At 34.7% G+C, this 26,952-nt stretch overlaps 2 protein-coding genes across 5 annotated transcripts in view; both read right to left on the minus strand.

Annotated features, from left to right (window-relative positions):
- The window catches only part of LOC128985804 (REST corepressor 1), a 30,943-nt gene extending 9,275 nt beyond the window's left edge, over window positions 1-21,668 (minus strand). The window contains exons 1-9 of one of the 3 annotated variants that reach the window (XM_054405685.1): window positions 21,462-21,668; window positions 16,772-16,834; window positions 16,322-16,396; window positions 13,794-14,008; window positions 13,180-13,371; window positions 10,296-10,367; window positions 7,593-7,696; window positions 5,795-5,993; window positions 1,783-1,972 (exon numbers count right to left, since the gene is read on the minus strand). In XM_054405685.1, the coding sequence (XP_054261660.1) occupies window positions 1,783-1,972; window positions 5,795-5,993; window positions 7,593-7,696; window positions 10,296-10,367; window positions 13,180-13,371; window positions 13,794-14,008; window positions 16,322-16,396; window positions 16,772-16,834; window positions 21,462-21,564 (1,213 nt within the window). In that variant the 5' untranslated portion in view covers window positions 21,565-21,668. The remainder of the gene's footprint in view (window positions 1-1,782; window positions 1,973-5,794; window positions 5,994-7,592; window positions 7,697-10,295; window positions 10,368-13,179; window positions 13,372-13,793; window positions 14,009-16,321; window positions 16,397-16,771; window positions 16,835-21,461) is intronic. The other 2 variants (XM_054405686.1, XM_054405687.1) reach the window with 2 other exon arrangements.
- A 2,790-nt stretch (window positions 21,669-24,458) lies between these two features.
- The window catches only part of LOC128985903 (DNA repair protein RAD50), a 40,875-nt gene continuing 38,381 nt past the window's right edge, over window positions 24,459-26,952 (minus strand). For both annotated transcript variants that reach the window (XM_054405878.1, XM_054405879.1), the window contains exons 25-27: window positions 26,693-26,790; window positions 25,957-26,222; window positions 24,459-25,209 (exon numbers count right to left, since the gene is read on the minus strand). In XM_054405878.1, the coding sequence (XP_054261853.1) occupies window positions 25,170-25,209; window positions 25,957-26,222; window positions 26,693-26,790 (404 nt within the window). In that variant the 3' untranslated portion in view covers window positions 24,459-25,169. The remainder of the gene's footprint in view (window positions 25,210-25,956; window positions 26,223-26,692; window positions 26,791-26,952) is intronic.

A 26,952-nucleotide genomic window follows, 5' to 3' on the forward strand; every position in this document is an offset into this window, starting at 1 on the left:
ATAGCAGGAAAATCCAAGATGGCCGTTAGTCTCCAAGGGCTCTTTTAGGAAACAATTAAATTACAAAACCACAAGAAAATGTCTGTGATTTCATAGCGTCATAGATATTTAAAATACAATCAGTTTGGTATTTTAAAAAAATATTTTGGGATGAAATAACTCTTCAGCAGCGGTTTGAAATTAATCCAAGATGGCCGCTACACAGCCTCCAGGGACTCTTTAAAGTTGCAAATTGTACACTCTGCTCTTATTGTTCAGCATAACTTTTCCTCTAAAATTTACTGCTTGATTAAATTATTGTGTTTTAGTTAGAAGAACATGTTTCTGCAGTCTTGTTCATATTATTTTACAGGGCATGGTACATTCAGTCTATGCATATTCAGCTCTGTTTTTTTATACATTTTGCTAAGTACATAGGCCTAGGGCAGGGGCGGACTGGCACCACAAGGTGGGCGGGAAGTTCGGCCTTTAGAGGGCACCGAGGGGCACACCCCTGAGGAACGGGGGTCCTCCCCCAGAAATTGTATTACTTAAAAATTGTTTTATATGCTATTTCTACACTTGCAAAGCTTATACAAATCTGTGAATTTTTGTAACTGGTCTAATAGAAAAATATTTAGAAGTTTTATTAGAACATGCAAATTCAGCGTTCAGCACACTCGTACCAGTGGTGACGGAAATATGAACTACAATCAAGATTCCCCTTCGCTACTCACTTCGCTCCGTACAGTGCAATAAATAGGAACATGAAATTAATCAACGTCTATCGAACATTACCAAGTTTGCCAAAATCGGCAAAGAAGCTTGCTTGCACTGCCCTACAAAGCATGAATTGTGTTCATCAGTGGAAACGTTGTGTTATCGGCAAGAGGCTACGTTTATGGCGCCTAGTCTGTAGTGCACTACACATGAATTTCACCATTACAGTGAAATAATAAATTTAATTAAAGTGGGCCTACTGCAAGGACTACGAAGAGTTCCTGATACCCGACACCATAAAAGTGTTAAAACCCATTTTGATTGATTGCGGACGTAACAAGGAAATATTGCACTAGGGCGCCTTGTCAAGTGTTTTTTTTTTGTCTCGAGGGCGCCAGGTAAAATGTTTTTTGAGGGTGTATCCACCATGTGGCAGGTAGACCGGCGGCCCAGTTGCCCCTGGCCTAGGACCTACCTTTGGTCATTAGCATAATCGTGAGGTTTTCCTCTTTGACTAGTCAGTTTCAAGATTTTAGAGATTAAATTTTATTTGCTTAAAAGATGCTTAATTTTTCAATTAATAAAGCTTTAAAATTATTCTTGCTACTAAGAATATCACCCCTTAAAACTGTAGCATAGAACTCGATATGGATGGAAAATTGGGAAGTGTTTACTTCAGATGTTCGTAGTTCTTTCCGTTGTGTCTTTCCTTACTCATTGACTTAATTAATAAAATGAAGCAGTCATTTAGTTTATACTGTTCACAATGTTTGTGCCCCAACACTGTCGCTCCTTGGCACAAGTTGTAAATTAAAATAGTATGAAGTCTTCAAGGGATCTTGTTTGTACAAAAGAAAGCACAAGTTACCTAGAACTCATTGTCATTGGATCTGTTTCTAAAATAGCCCGAGGTTGGTGATCTCATTGAGAATTTTTTAACAACTCTTTTCAGACCAAGTCTTATGAAATTTAAGTAAAACATTTTCCTTCTCCTCCACTGGTTACAAACACAAAGACTAAATTGGTACTCACAGTTGAACCAACACCCCTCAAACACCTTTTTCCAATTCTCTTTGTACTTGCCCTTGAGAAAAGCGATGAGAATTTTCCTGCCTTTCTCGACATTGACGTTGGTCGGTAGACCGAATTTCTCCAGCTGCTCAATAAGTTTAGGTCTCTTCAAATGGTACACCCAATTAAAGCTGGATCCCAGAACAAGCTCTTCACTCATCTCCTGATCCGACTCAGAATCCGACACCAGAGATATTATTTCCTAAGAAATAAATCAAATTAATTGTACAAAAGGTTGTATTTTCAATTTCTCAATTGAGGAAAGTCACATTTGTGTTTGAATTATTTTCATATCTGATATGTTTGTACTTCTTTCGGGAGATCTTCATCAAATCTATCGCAAATCTTCGTAAGATTCTAATTTTTAAGCGTACTTACACTGCATTTATTTCTATTTTAAGAACCAATTGCCTCGGTTTCATAATTTACAACTTAACAACTACCAAGTACCAAGATTTTTATTATTTTTATTCTTCTCTTATAATTTGTATTCTTCTATAATTGTTATTCAAGAATTTTATCCTTCAAAACATTTAAACTTGTGAGAAAATCTAAAAGTATGTACCTAGATAATGTACCCATCTCTATCAATTTGGTCAAATTTCACAACACCCCTTTAACCAACAAGAAGTAAAAGGGTCGTTAAGCAATTTCTTTTAATTTATATTCCATGACTGGAGCTTAATGTTATCAAAATTATCCATTCTTGTGGCCATCTACATTAATACTAACTCTTTTTCAGTTTACTTTTACAACCTTGTAGTAAGCTCATACGAGAAAAAGGTTTATTTTATTGTACAATAACCATTACTGATTTCAGATAATACAGAAGCATTTTCTTAGTTTAAGTTTTTTGACACAATCATCAATAAAATTTAAATTTAAAAATCTGTTAGCAAGTTTACACACCCAAGTATTTGAAGTGAAGGTGTACAAAATTATTGTAGAATAACTAGGGCGTCTTGAGAAGTTTCCCTGCTAACGATAATAAATTGGACCAGTTTTGGACTTCAAGGAAACTTACAGACACATTTCGGAATCAACTCCAGCAACATTACTTGGAGGAAATTGTGTTATTAGGTAAGCATTACAATCTCGGGGCATTCCAACTTTTGCACTGGAGAAAGTATTGATGAATCTTTCTTCTTCAACATGCCTATTGTGATTTTCTATGTTCGTCGATCCAACATTGCTTTTTTTAATTTAGCATCACTGTATTCTATCATGTTTTCCAGTCTTAATGAATTCAGCGTCTTGATGTTTCAGGGACCACTTTGAATTCATCATTCTATTTAATCGTGCTACTTAGGTCATTGAAGACAAGCACGATTTTACAATTTTCCTTTTCAAGCGAGGAAAACTAAGTACCCTTTCAACTTAGACGATACATTAGGCATTGTGAAACTCCAAATACATATAACATGTTATAAAATGGTAGAATAATGGTAAAATGTTAAAACACTTAAAAATCACGATTATGTTAAAGTTAGCAAACAAATCTTACCAGTTGGTAAACTGCTCCGAGGAAGGAAGGAATGTAAAGCTGCGTAATTTAGAAAAGAATTTATTGAAAGAAATCTGTTACAATTCAATCACACATAAACTTAGTGAAAAGACAAACAATTTAAAGCAGAATCAAAATATAACAAACTTTGTTCAGTTATCTTACCAGAAATATTAAAGTTACCTGATTGTTTATGACACTAGATATTTCGCAACAATTAAAACACTTACTTTGATTTATTCTTTAAGTTTTAATTATATTCCAAAGAAGTTTGAAAGAGAAAACTTTATTCTACAAAGAAATACTTGTACTTGTGCATATTGATTTAAAACAGTGAAATGATCATTTTTCTGATTTAACATTGGAGTTTCACAATCCTAAATAATTACTGTAGAAATGTATTTAATACTTCTAAACAAAACTTAAATAAACAAAAAAACTACAACAAATAAATAATAGGCATACACTGTGGCTGTTAATGACTAAATTTATACACTAGTTAACAATCAGTCCAATAAAAATAATTTCTTAACTTCTAATCTTAGTATTTTAAGAAAGCTTTATATAATTGTAAACATTCCATAATATACTAAAAATAAAAAAAATAAAACTCATTCACATTATAGATTCTCTCCATGTCCCTCAATTATTTGGGAGGAGGCCTACACACAATAGAATTACAGAAATATTATATTATAAATAGATATAAATATTACAAATACACTGTAAATTGTTAAAATAAGGTACAAACAACCTGTGATCAAACGGATAGAATTAATTCTAGAACAAAATAAATAATTACACACTTAAGAGATAATAATAAATTAAATATAATAATAAACAAAATAATAAAAACATGAACTTCTTTGTCCAATGGCAATATGACATAACTATATTGCTTAATAAGACAAATTAGGTCTTTCTTAATAGGAAACTATTATTGATATTAACACAACTATTTGCAATGTGACATTTTTGTGTGATGGAAGGAAGTGAAATATATTATTCATCATACCGCTACAAAATCAGCCATTTTTAATGCATATGTTGCGGGTCTAAAGTAGCCTTTTTACTCTCCAGGGATGTATCGATTGGTTAATCAATTGTAGTTTAATGTGGTGTTGTAAATAGTTTGGCATATCGATAGTATAACATACACTAACACAATTGAATAACGTACTAAAAAGCAGCTTGTTTCCATTAGGAAATTAAATTGAAAACAAGTTAGAAGTATTTTTTAAAGGTTATCTTTAACTGAAAAATATTTTAGTTTTGTAACATAGTTTGTTCAAATAGTGGTGCAATATGACAAAAAATATAGTTCATCACATGGGCAAAAAGTATCTTTTCAACAATTTCTCATTTTTCACCCTAGTGATGAAATATACTATTGAATAGGTCAACTTTATTTTATTAGTAAACAGAGGGAATAAAGTTGCAGCCGTTAAAACTAGCAAGAATATTAAACTCAAAATCAAGCTTACTTTTGGCCTTTATTCTTTACTTGGGATTGTATTCTGCATGTACCCTGTTCATCTAAAATATGTTTTATTGGTACAAAGCAGAAAAGTGGTCCTAAAGCCTTTGAAGATCTGCTCTAACCCTTGGTTTACAGCACAAAAATCCAATTAATAAGGAGAATATGCATATAGCACATATCTGTTTGAACTATTAAGTTAAACTACAATCGTTGTGCTAGATAAAAAAGAGCTTACCACAATAAACCCAATTCTAAAAATGTTCAGCTGATGATTTATTTTAAAATGTTTTCATCTCTTACCTTCACTGCATAGGTTGTCTCATACTATTAGTTGTTGAAAAACAGGAATATAGGCCTAATGTAGTTCAGTAGAATTGGACGACAATTCAACCATAAAATGTTTGACTGACATTAAAATAATCAGTAAAATCTACTGAAAATACCAGAATGCCGCTGATCCAAACTAGTTGGGACCGAACCCTATTCTAATTAACTGGAAACACAGTAAAATCTCATAAAAAAATTAAAACAATGTACTTTTATGAGTGAAATGAGCAATCACAGCAATTTTTCGATAGCGGAAATATACACTATTAATTACTATAATTGCAACAAGGTCCAAGATCATCTCTCGCAATTGTGTTCTTCTTACTACACAAACCCCTTAAACAAAAATCAACAGAAAGCCATCAATGAATGGACGCTCGGCCATAGGTGATTGTTCCGAATTTTGCAGTTTACAACAATCCTCAAACTTTTGGTAACTTATCAAAATTTACTTTTAACAATGTTTTTTAGTTGAAATAGATTTAACTTTTCCCTAATAGTTGGTTCGGATTAGTGCCACTCTGGTAGTTAAAATCTGAAAATTTTTGGTCAACAGTAACCAACAAACTTCACTACATCACACCGTGGAAACGACATCCAGAAAAGATTAAATGTTTCTTTTGGTAATAGTCGCATATCCAAAAAAGACCCTGTATAAACTCCCTAGTGATTGTTATCTTAGCCTAGTAAATACTACTGCAGTATCAGTTTACTTGGCGCTTGAGTGCCACTATCTCTCGGTCCGTGGCTCGTAGCATCTGCTCGCCCTGTCCTGCGGGTCCCGACGCCATTGCTACAAGGTCGTCGTGGTTCACGTACATGCCACGTGGCGGCTTCCGCTTGTTGCGCAGTAGCAGTTGCCGGTCACGTGGCTTTGTCGGCCCTACAGTGGGTCGTAGGTTGCCGGTACGCCTTTAAATTACAAAAATATAATATTAATTTTCAGCAGCAACAGAATTATGAAAAACAACTATGGCACTAAAATAAATATTTGTTTAGGTTAACTTAAGAGCAATAGGTGACATTAAGTGGGTGAGTAAGGTGACATTTTAGTACTTACTAAAGACTTAGGTTACCAAAACAGAGTAAAATTAGAAACCCTCTCTGACAGAGACAGATCCTTCTCTATGGCGCTATTTAGTTGAGTGGGGCAAAAATCATTCTAAAGCTGATAAACTAAACTTAATTTGCCAGTGTTGAAAGAAATTTGTAACTATAAATGAATGAGTACTTCTGCTTGTTAAGATAATTTTTTATTGTAAATTTATGACATTAAAATACATTTATTGATAGACATACTTTTACAGGATCAAAGTAATCAACTATTACTCCTAACTTTCTGTCAAAATAATTTCAAGAACGCATTAACACTTTGTTTAGATACCTCCTCACAACTGAGAATACTACAAACTGATAACCTAACAATTACTTATAGTAAAATTCACTAACTTTTGTGTCGAAGCAAAAATCTTAATGTTGTTGAAACCACCGTTTTCCTTGGATACCACAAAAACACTTGTTTGTTCAAAGCAGTAAGCTCAATATAATTTTTTATTGATGTTTGATCTTTAGGTAAGGATTTAAAAAAATTAGGAATGTTTTTGGAGCTCGTAATATTAAGATTACAACATCCGGATTGCAGGATTTTAACACATTGTTACTGAGGTTCTGGCCAAACTGATTTGAAAATCAATCATAAGTTTTTTAAGAATTTATTTAAAATTAGTATAATTAAAAAGATAATTTATCTTCACAGTATATTCTAGATTTTAAAATATAACATTTTTAGTTGGATATAAGTTTCAAAATTCCTAAATTCGACCATTACAGTACAACCCCTCCAACCCGTCAACGGAGGGATCAGGACTTTGGCCGGAACAGTAAAAAGGTTGAATTATCCGGGAGCAACATCTTCGGAATTTTGCCGTGACCATGGGAGACAATTATGACGTTTCTGTTGGGGCAGGAGCAATCTCAGATGACAAAAACAAGGTTTCCATGAGTTCGGGAGATGTTCAATATATTGCAGCGATTGCTTAAGACGATGATTTTTCCATAGCCAAAAGAATTTTTCTAGGATTTTTTCACAATCGCAGAAAACAACGATTATGTTCTGATCCCTGCAAGAGGCGTTTAGGCTTAGACGATGACAATTTTTTTCATTACCGCAGGAGATGTGCTAGATTTGACCACTATCGCTGGGGATGACAACCGAGATCACAGTTGATGCTGATGACGTTTCTGTTACTGCTAAACATATTCAAGGTTTTGCTGTGATTGTGGAAAACGATGATAATGTTTCCGAGACAGCAGGGGATAAACAAGGTTTTTACGGAGTTTGCGGGAAACAGTGATCATCTATACGACCATGGGAAATGGTCACGACATTGCTGCAATAACATCGTCATGGATAGGCGATGGGTCGGTTGGATTACGCGAGGTCGGATTAGAGGGGTTCTACTGTACAACTTAATACTAGGCCTTTTCAATTATGACACTGATCGCACTTACTTCCAGTGAGTGAAACACGTGTTGCACATGTTGCCCTTGGGTGTTGCATGGACATGACTGCAAGTCACATTGCAGTTACTACAGGACGAACCTTCTCCCCTCTCCTGCAAAACAAAAACCATGAAATAATACATCAATCGGTAAGTCTAGTTGTTAGCTTGTTCCCTGTTGTTTTAATTCAAGGAAAATATATATTTTGTTCGATGTTTCAACAGGCCATCTACAGATAATCTTTAAAATATCGTTGCACATTGAATATTTTAACTGCAGTTAATTTCTTGAACTATTGATGAGATAAAAATGTAATTTAAAATCAAAACCCTGAGAATCTCAATAAAGCTTCTAGCCAACACCCTTCAAAAGTCCCCAACTCTGTACATGCCCCCCTAGTTAATAATTTTTTTTCACTATGTTTAAGAAATTATAAACATTCAAAATTGAATGTACACTATACAGGTGGGAGAGTATGTCTGTGAAAATCATGTAAAAAAACCCCAGATAACTTAGTTATTCTGTAAATCATGTAAAAAAAACCAGATAAATATTAGAAGTAATTTACAAAGACTAGTTCTTTGTTTGAAGTTGATGATTGTGATTTAATGTTGTTCAAAGGTTTATTGCGGACATTTTTCATCACGATGGTAAAAAACAATACACAACGTTTCGGGATCTGGAATCTGATCCCTTCCTCAGGTGGAAAACCTAACATTAGAAATAACAATACACAAAAAGACCAACCTAAGTTGGAACACGCAACAGAGAGTAGCAGTCAAAAAAATATGCACTGTATAGAAATCAAGTCACCAACTTAGGTTGGGCTTCAGGGCCGTCGCGTGGGTGGGGCGACAAGGGCGACCGCCCTGGGCGCCGCGGCAAAAGTAATGCAACTAAATTTAAAAAAGTTAGATGTACATAATGTATTTTGGAAAGTTATGTATAACCACGAATACTAGTTCTATTATTCGTGTGTGTAACTGAATGTTGAATATTACGTTGTATGCCTTTATTGAACAAATACATTTTATTTGATACCAATCACTTTAAAATTTGAAATGTTTTCTTAAATTAAATATCAATATAGTATTGAATTAAATTTAGTAATAATAGCCTAATAATAAACTCCACTGTGGAGTTGAAGGCTCTGTCCCAACTTAATTATCTTAACATAAATCAATATTGCAATGTCGCGGTGTTGCTCTTTTTTGCTCTGTATTCTATTTTTATTTCGCCCGACCGGCCGACGGTCGACCTTGAGATCCACCCCTACCCCAATGACTCCTTTCTCCTACGGCAGTCTCAGCTCAGCTGTCAGCTTAGTTTAATGAGTGATTAAGAGTTATTTCATATCTAAGGTGGTTTTCTTTTATTCTGTATAAAAATTCTATTCAGCGAGTAGGTTTGGTTAGAGGTTTTGCATACCATTGCATTAATTTCAATTTGCTATGTATTAATTAATAACATATACAGTATAGTACTTTTTAAACATTTTAATATTTCCTTAGGCTACATTAATTGGGATTTGGTTATCATCAATTAAAACAGATTTTCATACAAAATTTAAGAAATGTATCCCTTATAATTTATTAATCCCTGATTCCTGACTCTAGTATTTTTGTAAGGTAATTCAATCCCTTTAGTTGTCTGTTTTTGGGCATTAAAACAAAGATAGTGACATCATCACTCATTGTGTTTGGGGGGGGGGGGGGGGGCGCCGTGCAACATCCAGCCCCGGGCGCCAAAAAACCACGCGACGGCCCTGTTGGGCTTTTTTGTGTATTGTTAGTTGTAATGTGTCAGTTAAGTTTTTTTCACCTGAGAACGGGATCAGATTCCAGATCCCAAAACTTTTTGAATTATTTTTTACCATTGTGATAGAAAATGTCTGCAGTAAACCTTTTAGTTGTTAGAAGTTTCATCTGCAGTTTTAATACTGTAGATGTACAAGAAAAAAGATTTGAATAGAATAATGATGCCATCCACGCAAACTTCCCTCATGCATTCCTTGGTTGCATTCAAGTCATCAACCCACAGTATTAACAAGTAAGACAGTATTTAAGCAGAGTAGTGGGCACTTATGTATTACACTAAGCAATTGAAAAAGTTACATGAGTAGTATATTTTATATTTTTGCTACACTAATGCTGTTAAAATGTAGTAAAGATTTATAAAAAGGTGGTTTAAGTCAAAGAAATTTTAATTTTGTGTACACCTATAGAAATTTAGGCATCTAAAAAATGTAAAACTACATTATAATACCCATAATGTTGTAGTCAAATGTGTGTTTAAAGGTTTTATAAAAATAATAGTACTAAACATTTCAAATATGTGATAACAGTGAGAAGGGACCACTGTTCTACAGTGTGTATAAGTACACACAAATTGTAATTAGTGCAGGTGATAAACATTTCCCAATCTTATAATCCTCAAGCAGTGGCAAGCCAGGGCTTTACACCTGTGTAAAAAACAGTGCATCGAATAACAAAACATTGATGATTCAGCTCCCAGCTGAACCGGAACAACTATTACTAACCCTGTATACAGGGAACATAACCCACTTTAACCCAGCGTTATGAAAGCTTCATATTTATAGAACGGACAGAAGGTAACATGCGAAATTAAGTGCGGACAGAACATGGTTGGATTAGTGAGTGACGATGTTGAGATACAAGCAGGCGGTGGACATCAAAATGTATCTGAGCTTACGTCTTTGGCCTCTTCAGACACCCTTGGAGGGGAGCAACTTTTACGTTGGATACCCCGATGGATCGTCCACTTCTGAAAACCACATATAGTGCTCGTACACTTGGAATGTTATTGGTTTTGGATTTTTCCCTTAGTGGCATAATATTTAAGTTTTATTTCAACCTTAAGCTTATAAATTATGGTTATTATTTTACATATAACTTCATAAAATGGGTTTGTTTTCATAGTTAGGATCCGTTCAAAAGTGTTTAAAAGATATTTACAACATTTGCCAGAATGTATTTATGGGATTGGAACTATTAGTATTTTACATTTAATTGTATGTCATAGCATATGATTAAAAAAAGAAAAAATAATACACTACACCTTTTAACAGATAAACGGCAAAACAATTTTTGTTTAAATATTTTGAAAGAAGTTATTCTTACTTTAAAAAAGCATGTTTATTGAAATTAATTACTAATTAATGTAAGGTCTTAGTTTGTAATCTAATTTAATTAAGAATTTCATAGACTCTTCAAACAACCACCATACAAATCAAGAAGCAACTTTATAGTAGACTGACTAAAAATGTTTTGACTCACTAAAATAAGATTCTGCCCTAATCAACTTCTAAATACAACTGTACACTACGTTGACAAAACCAGAAATTTTGAAAAAAATTTACGGATAAATCTTATATTGGCATGAATTTGAACTTTGAATGGACATGATGCATACTGTGTCAAATAAAGACATGAAGTAGATAAAACACCAAACCAAATTTGTTTCAACATCTTAAAAAATTGTGAAATATATTTTCTTTGGAAATCACTTGTTATCTCCTCCAAGCCAACTCGCACACGACCCTCCAGTCAGGTCAACATTATTTGAAGGAAAGAAATCCAAACAAAAAATTGTCTTGTTGTGTCTCATTATGTATAGTTTGTGGCTAGTCACTATAAGTGGTTTGGAAGCATTAAATATTGGAAAGTAAAATTAAAACATGCAATGAAAGTTGTATGCAGTAAGATTTCATTCATTAATACAATTTTCAAACTACAAGGTACTAAAAGGCTCAAGTTAGCTTGAAGCAATACAATTTGTACATATAATTGACCAAACTCGCTTAGACCGAACTAAAAGGCCAGTGTTTGTATTTTTAATTTTGTATTAATGTATTACAACAATTCGTTGAGCTTAATCATTCCATACATATACAAGTCTTTTTCTTTGATGATACAAAAAAGTTTATTGATTAAAATATGCAAAAGTAAATATAGTTGTTCTAAATTAGCCTTTGAGAAAAGAAAATCATAAATTCTAAGTGTCTAAAGTCAAATGACATTAAAAAATATGAAGCTTTCATAAAAAAAGGTAATTTTACAATGTAGGCTTACTCCAATTATCAGGAATAAAGAATTTTGATTTAATGATGGTTTAATTTCTTCATTGCTTCCAGTATATTGTGTTAATCTTGAGCAGTTTATCGTGCATTTATTCAGATGAGGGTGTACTACAATAGCTACCATTGTAAATCGTAGCTAAGTGACCTAACTAAATTAAGTATCCAGGTTGCTGTAGCAGTAAGGCCTAATTCCACAGATACGCCAGCCAAACGATAAATAACTCCACACTACGTAAGATGCAAACTCCACCAACCAGTTATTTGACGATGACAAGTGTTCAGCATAAATAAGAAGACAAAAATTGACAACTGCGCAATGTGCCTTGGAACTAAAAGGTATCTAACAAAACCTATCTCACAAATAAGTCGACATTAGATAACAAGAACAGGGTTTAGACCCTTCCCTTTAAGAAAAAATGTAAAGAATGCCATTGGCGTAGAAAACACAAAAAAACTATAGTCCATCTATTAAAAAGTATAGGATTGACAATGGTAACAGGTAACCTATTTAATTAGTATCGTTTTTTAATCCAGGGGGCAAACTATATCAATAAATGGATGTCTTAAGTTTTATGTAGATGAGTCTAAAGCTAGTCTCGGGCTTAGTTACCCTGTAAAAATACACTAGGCTCACCGATACGCGAAGTTAGCCTTTGTAACAATAAAAACCTTACCTACCAGCCAGATCTTTATGTCTTAAGCCTCTTTCTCAGGAAATTTAGCTTGTCTAGTTACAGATGACTTTGATTAATCAATGGTTGTCAAGTCATCTGAGGTTTAGTGTGTGACGGCCTTATGTTTTTAAAAGCAACCCACATGCTTGGAGAAAAAGGCTGAGCCAATGAGGGACTGGTGTTCAACAGCAACACAGCTGGGGATTAGAGCTGAAGCCTTGTAGATAAATATGTCAGAGTTAGCAGCCTGTACTGCACACTATGTGGCCTATGTTTGTTTCCATAGATCACTTTGTTTCTGTCTTTATGGTCTTCGATTAGTGATTTCCAAATTATAGGTGCCTGCTCTTAGATTCGAAAACTCTATCACAGCTATATTATGCCGATATACCTGCACACTTAAACAAAACCAAACTCAGCAAATCAACAGACCAAACACACTCCAGGCTCAAAGACTGAAGGTTGCGAGAACTTCAAGTCAAAACAAGTTTTGCGCTCTGACAATCCAGAATCTTTTAATGTTTCATGAGTTTACCAACTTCGGGCGGGAATGACTTAAGTTGACACACCATAGACATATTGTCTAAACTTGAATAAAGAATATTTGATTGATTGATTGATTGATTGACCATCGTGAGCTAGCTGGACAAGTCATAGACGAGCTGTTCTCACAACGTAATATTCGACAAGCGACATATTAAGGCTATCGGCAAATCGATGAGCTACACATCGTGAGAAAGAGGCTTCTATTAAGATAGACCATACCTTTCCCAATCTCCCTTTCGGTATACCTAAATAAATAGTGTTGAACATCATTTCCTACCTTATCTTCATTCTCCGAGTCGGAGTTGGATCCAAGGTCGGATGCAGCGTCACTTCCCGCCCCCTCTTCCCCTGCTCCTGCCCCCCTCCCTGACAACTTTCGAGCCTGGCGGTCCATCAGACTGGTTCTGCTGCGGGTCTTCTTCCATGAATAATAGTACTTCACTAGGGTAGCGATTGTCTTATCTGGTAACTGAAACAGTTCAAAGACATCCTGTAGCAAAATGTATAGCATAGCAATAACACTTATCCCCTTCAAATCGTAAAGTAAGAAATGTATAATATTATTCCTTCATTGTATCATTCAATCAATAATTCGATCAAATTAATTTCACAAGTGAAATCTTTAAGGCTGACAAAAAAAAAGAACTGACAAAAATTCACTATCAATATAAAAGTAGGCCTAATGAAAATACTTTTTAAATAGATGCTAAATAGATCACAGACAAATATTTCAAAACCATAATGATTGTAAAATTGTATCTTGAAATAAATGGGTTGATTAGTTAAAATTGAAAATACTCATTGACGTTTTGGTCCTCTTTTTGATCCAAACCAACTACAACTATTGTAAAACAACTGGTATTTTCAAACAAACATCGAAAGTGAGCTAACCATCTGTCGTATCCTGTGGAAGCTTTTCCCGTGGAACTGGTAAGCCTGCTCGAACAGCACCTTGTCTTCCACAGTCCACTCGTCGGGAAAGGGTGTGAAGTTGGCGAGGTCGCAGATTGCCTTTTCCAGGTCATGTTTGTGCCAGAACAACATTCCGAGCGCCTGCTCCCCGTTGTATCCGTACTTCTCCTTGGCCAGCGATATGTACTCGTCCACTGTCAAAACATCATCATTTAATCTTCCGGTAACTGAGCTTCAGGTATTCCTAATTTTGATCAACCAAACTTTAAATACAGGGGTGAAAAAAGTGTCAATAATCGAGAAATTATTCCAACAAAACAAGTATGAACACCTTGACCCTAGTTGACATCAAAGAATCGTAATGATTCTTCAGCCTAAAAAGGTAAATTACAAATAGAATAGGTACTAATAAGTTATTATTTTTTGTAGTAAATGAGATGTTTAGAAATCTATATAATTAATACGCTACATGAAACTTTGTCGGTTGAACTCCTCCGCCATTTCTTAACCGATTTTATTCATTGACGTCTCATTGGAAAGAGCGTGTCGCGTAGATTTGCAAACTGGCCTTACATTTTTGAAAAAGTTCCTTGGGCTCTGCCCCAGTGGCTGTTAAAGTTCCCATGTTATCCTTATGGAGAACATAATTGTTTACATTTTGATCAGCTGTATCATTTAATTGCTGTTATTTATTTTTCGATTCAAAGTTTTTTAAACTGATCGAAAATTACTTTACTACTTTACTTCTCTGCAACTGCTCGATTTCAAGCAACGTATTTACTAGTAGTTTTTTAAACTAGTTAATAAGAAGGTACAGCTGGCGTAAGAAGTTATCAAGCCAGATTTAAATGGTACCGGTAAAAATAACATTTGAAAACTCAATGAAATATCACAATATTGATACCTACTTAGCTGCGGCTATACCCTAAAACATTCAGTGGTAAACAAGGGTTTTTTCCACTTTGTATTTTTCTCAGATTCAAACAATTAAGTTAATTTGTTAATTTATTTATTTGTTCAACATTTATAGCAAGTTATTTCTCTATATTTAGATGGACCATAAAGAATGTGTTTTTATGAGACATCTACTATTCTAAGTGATTCCTTTAACTAAGAAACAACAATTTTACAGATTATAAATCTAGTAACTAAATGAAATTTTATCTTTGTTTTTTTTAAGTTGGTGGCCTGCTCTAAATCTTACATTTGCCCATCCACAAAGCCATGGAGCATATCCAAAGCAAGGGGTGAGCTGGTACAGTACAAAGGTGAAGTGTGCTGATAAACAGTAGTGGGAGGAACCCATGACATCGCTGACTTGGGCCCAGAGTCCGTGGCACTACCAACTGAGCCACCAACTCACCAAATTGTTGACACTAAATAAGTTTTAATTGCCTACGAAATGATTGCCAATGGCTTAAGTATGATATTCTACAATGATGTCATTTGGAAAGTCAATAAACAAAAATGAAAATATCTACAGTACATAAACTATTATATTACCTTCAACACACTTAAAGAATATTCTAAACCACACTGGTGCGGAAAAAAAACTCTCAAAGCTTGCTTGCAGTGAAAAAGTTGGACCTGTTGAAAGAATTACTTTAGGGGCACTAGTCTTCTATTTAAATCAACAACATATCTTAAAACCATCATTTGAAAACATCCTGTATTTGGCCTGAATTTGTCATGAATCCTTCCAATTCAAAAAACTATCTACATCAATCAATTCCTAAACATTTTGCTGTGTTGCTGAAATTTATTTTTTCATTGTCGAAATAAACAAAGCCCTCAGTGTTGTCCATACACTGTGCAGTTTGAAATTTTACAATTTGTGTTTTGATGTCTGGTTCATTTTCAAACCGTTAACTTGAAACCATTCTGACAGATGTTTAAGAGTTTGATTTAGGGCTAAAAATATTTCATGATTGCTTAGGCAGATCATCATTGTATATCAAAAACGGCAACGGTCCTAATATAGAGCCCTGATGCACCCCCATAGCAATTGTTTCGCATTTAGAAGCATACTTAATGTTTTCTTTTATAATAGCTGTTCTTTGAAAGTGAACGCTTAAATAAGATTTTAACAACAACAAAAAATAGCAGCTTCTGAGAATTTTTTTTATGGGAAGATAATTTATCAAGAAGAATTTGATGGTGCACGGTATCAAAGGCCTTGGATAGTTCACAGAACACACCAATAGTGCTCTGTGACCCATCCAAGCTCTGTGTTATTAACTTTATAAAATGAGCCACAGCGGAAGTGGTACTTTGATTTTTTCTACTAACCAACTTGTTCAGCAGCTAAATAAGATATTAATTAGTTATTAGAAAATAGACATGTGATTGAATGCAGCTTTTAAAAAAAATTTGAGCTCTAAAAAATTAATTACAATACATAATACAGTACTCAGTTGCTTCTAAATATGTGCCATAAGAGAGTAATATTTAATCATTCAAATCTGATCAGTGTAGCCCGTTATTTAAAAAAAGTTACATCAACTTACATTTTGTATCTGATATGTCGACTGTCGGAGACCAAACGAGCAGCGCTCTGTCAGGGCATTGGTCTAACCTTCTCTCTGAAATATCCAGACAGAAATAAAAAACTGTTGTACATGCTATTGCCTGTAATAATATTTTAACATAAACTTATAAACTCATCACCTAGTGTATTTTCATACGAGATACAAAGTTAATAGTTTATTTTATATTAGCTTTACTGTAGCCTAACATTACCGGTACCAGAAACAATTTTTTCAATGCCTTGATTTTTTTAAGGCATTTTGGAGGAGACAGTAAACAGGAGCTTTGTTTGAAATCTAAGTCGAAATTTATTCTGCTAGCACAGATATTCAGGGCAAAATTCTATTTCTCTGAATATATAAATGAAAATGTGTTAAGTTATTGGTTAAGTTAAATTTTCTTCAATTGACTGAGATTTAACTTAGGCCTACCTGCAACTGGTATAAAATCAGGAACAACAGCTTGGTAATCCCGCCCCACCCGGATCTTCTCAGCTGAAAAGGGAGAAAACTTGATTTATTTATTTTACATACCAACGTACATCTCCAATTGTATAAACTAGACATAACAAAACAAAATAAACAAATAGCTAGGTTATATTTTCTTTCGCTTTTATGACTCCACATTTAATCTAAAAAAATGTCATACAATTTTTAAACACGCCCCCATACAGCCTGTTGTAGATATTAGCATGAGATTGTGTTGGGCTGTGCCACCTCTTCAAAGATTTTGTTGGGTTTGGAATGAATCAATTCTGTCAACTTTTACGAAAGATCCATCATTGCTGGAGAAGACTGAAGACCATTCTGACAGTCCCCAAGATATTTCAGCAGAGGGCATACTCGACGGAGCCCGTAAGCTAGGTAGCCAATACCTAAGTACTGAGTCTGGTCTAAATTAAGGTCTCCTAATTCGCACTTCCACTGAGCTAACTTTATAATTTGTCTAACAGGATTACGGCTAGTGTTTGTGTAGTTAACAATGTCCATTAGAAGGAAGGGGGTCTGAGGTGTTATTATCTGTCTCTGACAACAACTGTTTGGAAGGTGTTTGATTTGACTTGAAGTCGAAGCGAGGTAAGTGGCGTTTGATTTCGACAGAACATTCTAACCATCATCAGACCCAATAGGCCAATGACATTTGTTATTGGACGTATTTTTATTTACTTTTTGTAGTTCAAATAACCGGTACAATGCTGATCAAAAAGTCATCATCGTTTCGTCATTAATTTCAGAATGGCCCGTTCACTTCTTTTATCTATGTTGCCAAACTAAGTTACATGTGGGCCTACTGTGCAGACTGAGATAGCCTAGGCCTAACTGAACACAAGATACATTTACAGGGTGTTTCAGTAAAGCGTAGCGGGCTATGCATATTCAGATTCTACATGCAAAAATAAGTCGAAAATGTAGAATAACTTTTTTTCGACTTCAGCTTAGTTTAGCCAAAATCCTCCATTTTGTATTTTTTTGAAAATAAATTAATAACTCAAAAACCTTTGGAGATATTTTTATAATACTTAGTCACCAACTAATACCGTTAACTTAAATAAACCCTCCGAGTGTTATGTGTCGTGTAAAAGCGACTCATAACACATCCGCTGTAGTGTTATGTGTTGCTTTTGCGACTCACAAACACTGTTTACGGCGACGGTTCTGGGACTGACTGAATCGGATTGAACTGGATCGAGTTAGGTATAGTTTTTTTCAGCAGATTCAGAGCTTTCTCCTGATGTCTGTTTCTATACGCTTTTCACTTTGTTTCCAAAAATATTGTAGCAGACAGCTGACGTGCGTATTTGGAAACAGCTTGGTTAACCTCGCACCGATGACTGATGTGTTTTATTACGTTTATCATTGTTTTAGAGTTAAAAATTAAAATTAGTGATATACGTGGTGCATTATAAGATGATTTAGGCTAAGTGATTTTGAAGGGCTGGTTGATAATCCTGAAGAAGTAGGTAGTGATATTGATGTAAATTATCAGCCAGATTCCTAGCTATGGTTAGGCTATGCATTCTTAGCCAAACGCTATGTACCGAAATCTGTTTTTTGCCCATAACTTATTTATTTGCAAACCTAATTCCTTATATTATTATATTTTTGGAATCCTCATAAAATTCTGAACAAAGTGGCTATTTTAAAATATTTGTAGACCTATAAGTTATAACAATTTATTGAGCACATACATAAATTTTTGTCATTTTATTTTATAATTTTTGAGAAATGTTAACCCCACAAAAATTGTTGAACATTTTTTTTGTAATGTTTTATATGTTACATTGAAGCCCATAATTTTCCAAACAAAATGATATATAAAACAGTATAACCTACTTTACATTGTTTTTAAGTTTCTAAGATACATTTTAATAAAACCTTGCGATTGCGCAATAAATGGGCGAACATTAACCCTCCGAGTGTCCATAGTTTAGGCCTTAATGTCCACCTATTTTTGGCCCCTTTGCAAGGTTTTATTAAAACGGATCTGAGAAGCATAAAACAATGTTAATTCTAATGTTCTATATACCATTTTGTTTGGAAAATCATGGGCTTCAATATTATATATAAAACATAAGGAACATTTTTTCAAAAAAAAAAATTTTTAGGTAAAAAAAATATATAATTTCGAAAATTTTCAAAAAAAAAATAAGTTCGCGCTCAATGAAATTGTATAAATTATAGGCCTATAAATATTTGAAAATAGCCACTTTGTTCTAAATTTAATGAGGATTACAAATATATAATCATATAGCGAGGTAAGTTATCAAATAAATAAGTTATGAGCGAAAAACGGATTTCAGTACATAGCGTTTTGCTAAGAATGCATAGCCTAACCATAGCTAGGAATCTGGCTGATAATTTACATCAATATCACTACCTACTTCTTCAGGATCATCAACCAGCACTTCAAAACCACTTAAATCTTCTTATAATGCACCACGTATATCACTACTTTTGATTTTTAACACTAAAACAATGATAAACGTAATAAAACACATCAGTCATCGGTCCGGGGGAACCTAGCTGTTTACAAATACACGCACGTCAGCTGTCTGCTACAATATTTTCGGAACTAAAATGAATAGCGCTTAGAGACAGACCTCTGGAGAAAGCTTAGAATATTACGGAAAGAACGATACCTAACTCGATCCAGTTCAATACGATTCAGTCAGTCATAGAGCCTTCGCCGTAAACGATGTTTGTGCGTCTTAAAAGCGACGCGTGACCCTACACAAAGTGTGTTGTGCGTCGTTTTTATGACGCGTGACACTCGGAGGGTTAAGACCAAAACCTGAGACACTTGGAGGGTTAAGCGTAGCTGTAACTTAACTGGCCATTGTTGTGTTAGGCCTATCATTTAATGGTTTAACGAAGTCTGACTTTCACCATTCTCGCAGTCATAAGTCACTTACAGTGACCTAAAACCATACAAGTCAAAGGATATGAGGCCAGTAGGCAGGCAGGTTGCCTGTAACTTGAAATACAATAAAAACAGGACACTGGTCTCATGTAAAAATGGTTTAAAAGGTTCACGACCAGTCTCCACATATTTAAGCGACGCTGCAATCATTGCCGCGGGCCGAGGTAAGTTTAGGCATTTAAATTTTAATATTAGGCTACACATAGACCGGGTGTCACTTAGTAAACACTTAGTGACACCCGGTACTTAAGGTATTCTGTAAAAAGATAATTATTTCATAAGGACAACTTACTTTGTCAAAGCTCTTTAGAAAATATTGCAATAGGCTAGTGTTTTAAATAAAACATCTATTGTCTAATGCAAAAAAATCATTTGTTAGAAGGACTTCACATTTTTTTTAAAGCTCTTTTTCTAAAAAAAAAGTTTCCGAACTCACCCATTAGTTCTTTCTACTAAATGTTGTTCCTTGTCCACCCTCTCAACACTAGCCAACGATATCGCAATTAGTTCTTCTTCATACATTTTATAATAACGCTAAATAAGGTCAAACACAAGGGCGCACACGGAACTAGGCTCCGGGAAACCCATTACATCACAGGGCGCTCACGGAAGCTGCTTCCAGTAGTGACGCAAACCACTCCCCAAGGTCGACTGACAACTGAGAAGGGAGAGTATACAAAACCGATTCCGCAAAAGAGGTTCGTGAAGTAAATCAGGCCTCAGCCCAGCCCAACACATAAGTTACTATGGTTTTTATAACAAAAAATGTAGTGACCCGGAGGTAACTTCCGTGATGCGCCCGATGGAAGGTTAAATCCTTTGAATAGGAAGGATATCTTCAGGCTAGTCTAAGTTAAACTAGGCTAAACTTTTAAGTTAGGCATGTAAGTTAAGTTAGACTATACCTAGGCTAGCCTACTCTTGTAAGGTTGTATGGATACAAAAGGAAAGTTATTTACTTGAAATAAAAAAACCGGATGTTTATTACCGGTATCGCTTTTGACAGCCTACGAGTCTTCTAGGCCTAGACTAAAACACAGAGATGTATGGGTAGGCCTACAGAGGAAACAAGCTTATGGAACAGCCGAGCACTTTCAGCGCTGGTGGGGAGCGAGCTGGCGTAGTGGTTAGAGCGCGGGACTTCAGTCCCTGAGGTCCCGGGTTCGATCCCCGCCAAGTCACCAATGGATTTTATCTAAGTGATAATGCCGCAACCCCTAGGTCTAGCCTGAAGTAATGTGAAAAACAATCCCAGGCTCGTGCCTAGCGTCCTAGGACAAAAAGAAAAAATTCCAGGGTGGAAATATACTTGATATGAGCTAGGAAGGAGCGTCGGAGCTTACTGTGCGGAAATTCCTAACGCACAGGGCACAAGGTCTTCCTCCACCGTATACTTAAGTGTTGTAATAGTAGATCTACATAAGGATGAAGGGGGGGGGGTTAAACTTGACCCTAGACACCACTTAAGTGTACCATGGAGTGGATCCTCTATTCCTTATCCTTACTTTTCTCCATGACTAATACCTTCCTCCCCCCCCCCCATTAGTTTAATTCACCTGTGACTCATAAAAAGATATGAGGGACGTGAAAATTTTGTTTTATGCATTATGAAACAAATTTACTTTTATTTACAAGACGTTTTATTTGTCAATAAAAGTTTACATACCAAAAAAACTAAAAATATGTTGAGCCCTATCTTACCTTCATCTTCGCTGCTGGATTCTGATGCGTGTCCGTTTGGGCTTGGTCCGCGAGATCTTCGGCCGTTTCGAATATTATCTGAATTCCTTTCCGACAAAACCATTTTTGGAACTAGCTATAATAAGTTATGATAAATTACAGCTAAAGGGTGAAATTTTTAAAAATCCCAACAATATTCACCTATACAACATTTGAGTAATGGTTACCTTCAGGGGACCGTAGTTTAATCTAAGCTTTCAGTATGTGAGGCCTACTTCATATAAACCAGTACACCTTAACTTCATACGTACTATACAAAAGTCATATGAAAATACATTTACCAACACGTCCCTAAAGAACAACCACCAAATTTTCGTGCAATTTGTAAGGGAATAAAATGTATTTTAGTATATTTAACGATTTAACAATCTTTTCTATTGATATTGTTGACTTTCTAATGGATGGACCAGCTGAGGATTATCGTATGCGTTTTCGCCTGGTTCCTCAAGTTTGTGTAGAAGAAGCTTTTAATTAATTTACTTTATTTTTGTTAAATGGTGCGAGTATTTAACCTTTGACTATTAATAAAACAACTTCTGTATCCAATAGCATAGATAAAACATACTCCCTTGTCTATGCCAATAGTCAATGATTTAACTCATTACTATAGGTGTACAATGCATTTGTATGCTTGAAATATTGACGGGGAGACGGGGGTATGCTACAAGGCTATTAAAAAGAAAAAGAGGTTGCCTCAGTCGCGCGTATGACGTCACCCGCCGACCCAGATCTGTTTACAAATAAATAAATGAAAAACAAACAACAATAACAAAGTACTTGACAGGTGACAGTTGTGTGAATTAAAAGCAGCACCGTCCGGGTTGGCGGGTGACGTCATACGCGCGACTGAGGCAACCTCGGTATGCTATGAATATATAATTGGGTGGAGCAAGCATTCAATACTTTAAAGAAAAACAACGAGTCGATTTCCCTAATAACTTTGACTATTCAATGGTTATTTGTAAAACCATGGATAAAACATATTCCCTAGTGTTATGGTGGTTAGTCTATGGTTTACCAGTGTGGTGTATGGTTATATTGGTACCGGTAGTACTGGCATTTTATGGACACAGGTATTGTTTAATTTCTTTGTATTGTTTAAAAATATAAAACCCCTAGCTGTTTTGACCGCTCTCGTGCAGGTTAACTTTTGAATGGTGCAATAAATTATTCACCTGAAAATATACTTAGTGCATCATTTATGGAAGTAAACTTCCTATCAAATTGTTTACTTGTGTCCTTGCACTTTTTAGGCATGAAGTCACTTGTCCACAAGCCATTACTTCCGCAGTCTTGAGAGGTCGAAGCATCTATGTTTTATCTATGGTCGAAGCTTGTAGAGAAGTGAGTAGTAAAGCTGCACCATCACAGCCATAACAAAATTGATTTTTTAGCGAATTTCCTTTAAAGTTACTAAGCTATTACCATAGGTGGTAAGACCTGGACCCGGGGCCGATTTAATTTTTCGTTTAATGTCCTCCGATGACAATAACTCCATCCTTGAGAATTCATATACACACATATTATTTCTAAGTCTCCTCAACCACGGCCACCTTTTAAACACAGACAACACCCGTCTTTTGAGCAGTAATTATTAGCTCTCGTTGGTAGATGAATGGATTTATCTCTATGGTCGATAGGTAGTAGGCCTAGATTTGACCAAACTAGAAATTCCATCCCCGTGTTAAATTTGTAGCCAGCTTTTTTTCTACCAAAATTGTCTTAGTTGATGTGAGCCACCAACAGATTGTGCTGATCTAAATTAATGATTTCTGTTGAATACTCAATCTTTTTTACCAATTCAAACTAATGAAATTACTTATTGTGAGCTATAGCAGCTGTTATGGCCCATCAACAAAAAAGAAATCGTAGAAAATAGTTTTAGCCACTAGCGCATTCTGTGACTGGTCCACACAACTACGTTTTTTTTTACAAAAAATTTGCTACAGCTGGTCATACATATATATTATGAGGGAAGCATGTTTTTTAAAGCCTTTTTTCTCAGCTCTTGTGCATCTCAGGGTATGCATACTGTCAGAAGTATATTTGCCTGTAAATGTGCAGAATCCCTTTAAAATTAAAATATGCTCAAAAATAAGCACAAAATGAATTTAAAATAATAAAAAATAACATTTAACTAAATTTTACTTTTTCTCCACATGGAGACATTTAAAATTACTGTTATACTTTAAATATACAGTATATTGTACAACAATGCTTCAATGTACAAAACTATTTAATTGTTTTGAGATGGCTGTAATGAAAATTTCACAATTTCGTTTTTGACGGTTATAAAAAAACACAATTTACAACCCCATAACACTGTCCCCTACCCGATCTTGTTGGATTGCAAATTCTTCAAGTTTATCCAGCCTTTACACATTCATGCCAAATTTCGACCAAATCCGACCAAAATTGCTCAAGTTATCATTTTCACAGACGCATAATAGGCTCTATAGATTATTAGAATTCCAAAGACTTTCATGAGGTTTGCTAATAGCATGTGATATGATTAGGGATTAAATAAATTAAAGGAGATTTAAAAATGACACTTTTGTTATCAAGGGTGACTTGTTATCGAGTGTATTGTTTTCAAGGTCCCACTGTGTACAACAATTAACAATTTTAACAAATATGGTGTTTTTGGCCTCAGGAGATGTAAAAAATAAAAAGTAAATCGGGCCCTGGTCTAAGTCTTACCATGCCACCTTCGGTAATTACTTACTCCCTGTATGGAAAATTCCCCAATATAATCAAGCGGACTAAAAAAAAACAAATATACATTTATTTTATATACTAAATGTTATTATAATAAATGAGAATCTAGCTAAAGCTGCTTTCTTTTGTATGGCCAAAGGATACCTATCTATCACATGATATCTTTTTTTGTCAAACATGAAGATCAACTCTGCATGGCGAGGACGCAGGGTAGATAATGATGGGGAACAAATAGACCAGTAATTTGTTATATCTTTTATTTTCAAAAAGGTAACAACAGTCGTTATAAAAGTACATAAATATATCCCTCCAAAGTATTCAGAGAGGTATAAGGAAATCTTTTAAGCTCTGAACATCGAGTAATGAATTACTGTTCAAAAGCACTGTCACTTAAAAAACTAAGTGTTGTGGAACTTCAACATCTAATGAATATGAAAAACATTAAAATTAATAGTATAACAAAACAAGATATCATAACAGTTCTTAAACTAAATAAATATCACTAAGTTATGTAGGATATATAATGCCACAAATAACACAAACAATCAATTAAATATACTTGGAACAAAAGTTACGGTTTATTCAAGCCGATCCGTCATTCACTGTAGATCCCTGTTAACACCAAACCATCGGCCCTGGCGGCATGGTCAGTTTTGCATAAAAAAAATGCAGAATGAGTATTTTTTAATCCCTACCAAAACTTAAATTTGATTTGATATACATAAACTTAATTTTCATAACAATAAAAAAATTAGATACAAATTAAGTCTAAATAGATGGCAATTACAAGTCATATTACACGGGCAAAAATTGAATTGCCATAAGAATAATCATACTACGCAAAATTAATTCGTAGAATGTCTGATTCTTTTTCCTCCATAAAAACTAAGTAATGTTAACTAAACGCATGGTAGAGTGTCAGTGTGTGAGCTTGGTTTCCGGTGAAGGACATTAGTAATCAGCACGAATCTTCTTCACTGTAGACTTCCCTCTGAAAAAGAGTAAATAATGTTCAAAAGATAGAACTAGTCTTTTAAATTAACTATAGTACTTATTTTACCAATGGTATGATTCACTAAAATTCTTAATCATAAATTTAAACAATAAAACTATGATAAGATTCCTGAAACAGCTAGATAGAGTTTAGCTAGCTTCACCATCACTGATTCCATAGCTACACTCCCCTGAGTGTGCTGATAAGACTCATCTATTCTCGTCTTTCTGAATAAAGCTACTCCTCTTCCACTTCGGCATTAAGTCCTCTTATCTCTAGTTGTTTCTGATCCTGATCAGAAACAACTAACCACAAACAAAAACACCACACACTGAAACACTAACAACTGATCAGCTTAGCTGGGAAAATCAGGATCCAGGGGTCTATAACACCAAGAAATACAGTATTGCATACAATAACACGTTTAATCTAGTGGGGTTGACACTTTATGACAATTTTGTTAACTTGATTTTTATTAATATCACTAAAATTGTCAAAGTTGTTTGTTTATACTAACTGTACCTGCTAGATGCTAAATGTATACCTGTTATCTTGACAATTGTTAAATTCTTGTACCAATTTAAGTCTTCATTGTAAACTGGTTTATTCCATTAATAAACAAATTGAATGAAGCATAAATAGCTAAACAAATGTATGAGCTTTGGTATTCTAGAGAGTTTGGTACCTTAAAACAGCTGTTACAAATTTCTTTATGTCAAGATCTTTCTACAAACCGTTACCAACCTCTCATTCCTAGAGACCTGGAAGTAGTAATCAACTTTGTGCATTTTCGTCAGTTTGTCAATGAACTCTTCGTCATGTGTGATAACTATGAGTTGGAAGTTGGAGCTGTGGTTGGCTCGGATGTTGATAAGGTTGACAAGAGCGCTGCAGAGTCGATCAATGTTGTCTCTGTCCAGGTTCGTAGTCGGCTCGTCTAGCGTCAAGATACCACACTTGGTGCTGAATATCTCTGCCAGTGCCATCCGGATGATTAAACAAGCCAACATCTACCGACATCACCATATTGTCATAGAAATATCATGAAATTCGTATAACTTTGTGTCACAGTTTAATAGAACTAAAATACTATTAGGTACCTATTTTTTTTTACATGTGAAAGATGCCATTGTCATTTTGAAATTCATGGGAATCGTCACAGCCGATTTTCAATTATTGTTCTATTGCTTGATCCAAAAAAATTAACACTTTTCTGTGATATATTAAAATTAGTTAAAATTATTTAACTATTTGTTATAAATGAACCCTTATTGCGAAAATTGTAAGCAATGACAGATTTGAGAAAACTGTGAATGATTGGGTGCTATTTAATCTTTTCTACAAAGTTAACGAGTTCCTGCACTAGCGACGTCATTCTTTACACTTGCCAGTCCTCTTTATCTGTCCCCTTGGATACTACGGTACTGCACTAATATCTTAAATAAAACCAAGTAACCTATTCTTACAAAACATGACGCACCTTCTGGCCAGCACTACAGCGTCCCCTCATATCAATTTCTTGTCCATTCTTGATCTGCACCACTCGATAATTGTAGTTTCTACGCTTTGTCTCCGAACCTTAAACAACAAAGGTCATGTGATATTTCTATAGAATAAAAATCGGATGCAGTAGCAAACACAATAATTATTATATAATATATATCCTTGGTGAGAAGCTGTGGAAGTTTTTGTGAGTTGGTAACCTAAATACTGTCTGATGGACTCCGAATACCAAATATA

Source organism: Macrosteles quadrilineatus, unplaced genomic scaffold (assembly GCF_028750875.1).
Source record: "Macrosteles quadrilineatus isolate MER2022 unplaced genomic scaffold, UCM_ALF_1.0 Scaffold_2__2_contigs__length_208266976, whole genome shotgun sequence".
Lineage (NCBI taxonomy): Eukaryota > Metazoa > Arthropoda > Insecta > Hemiptera > Cicadellidae > Macrosteles > Macrosteles quadrilineatus.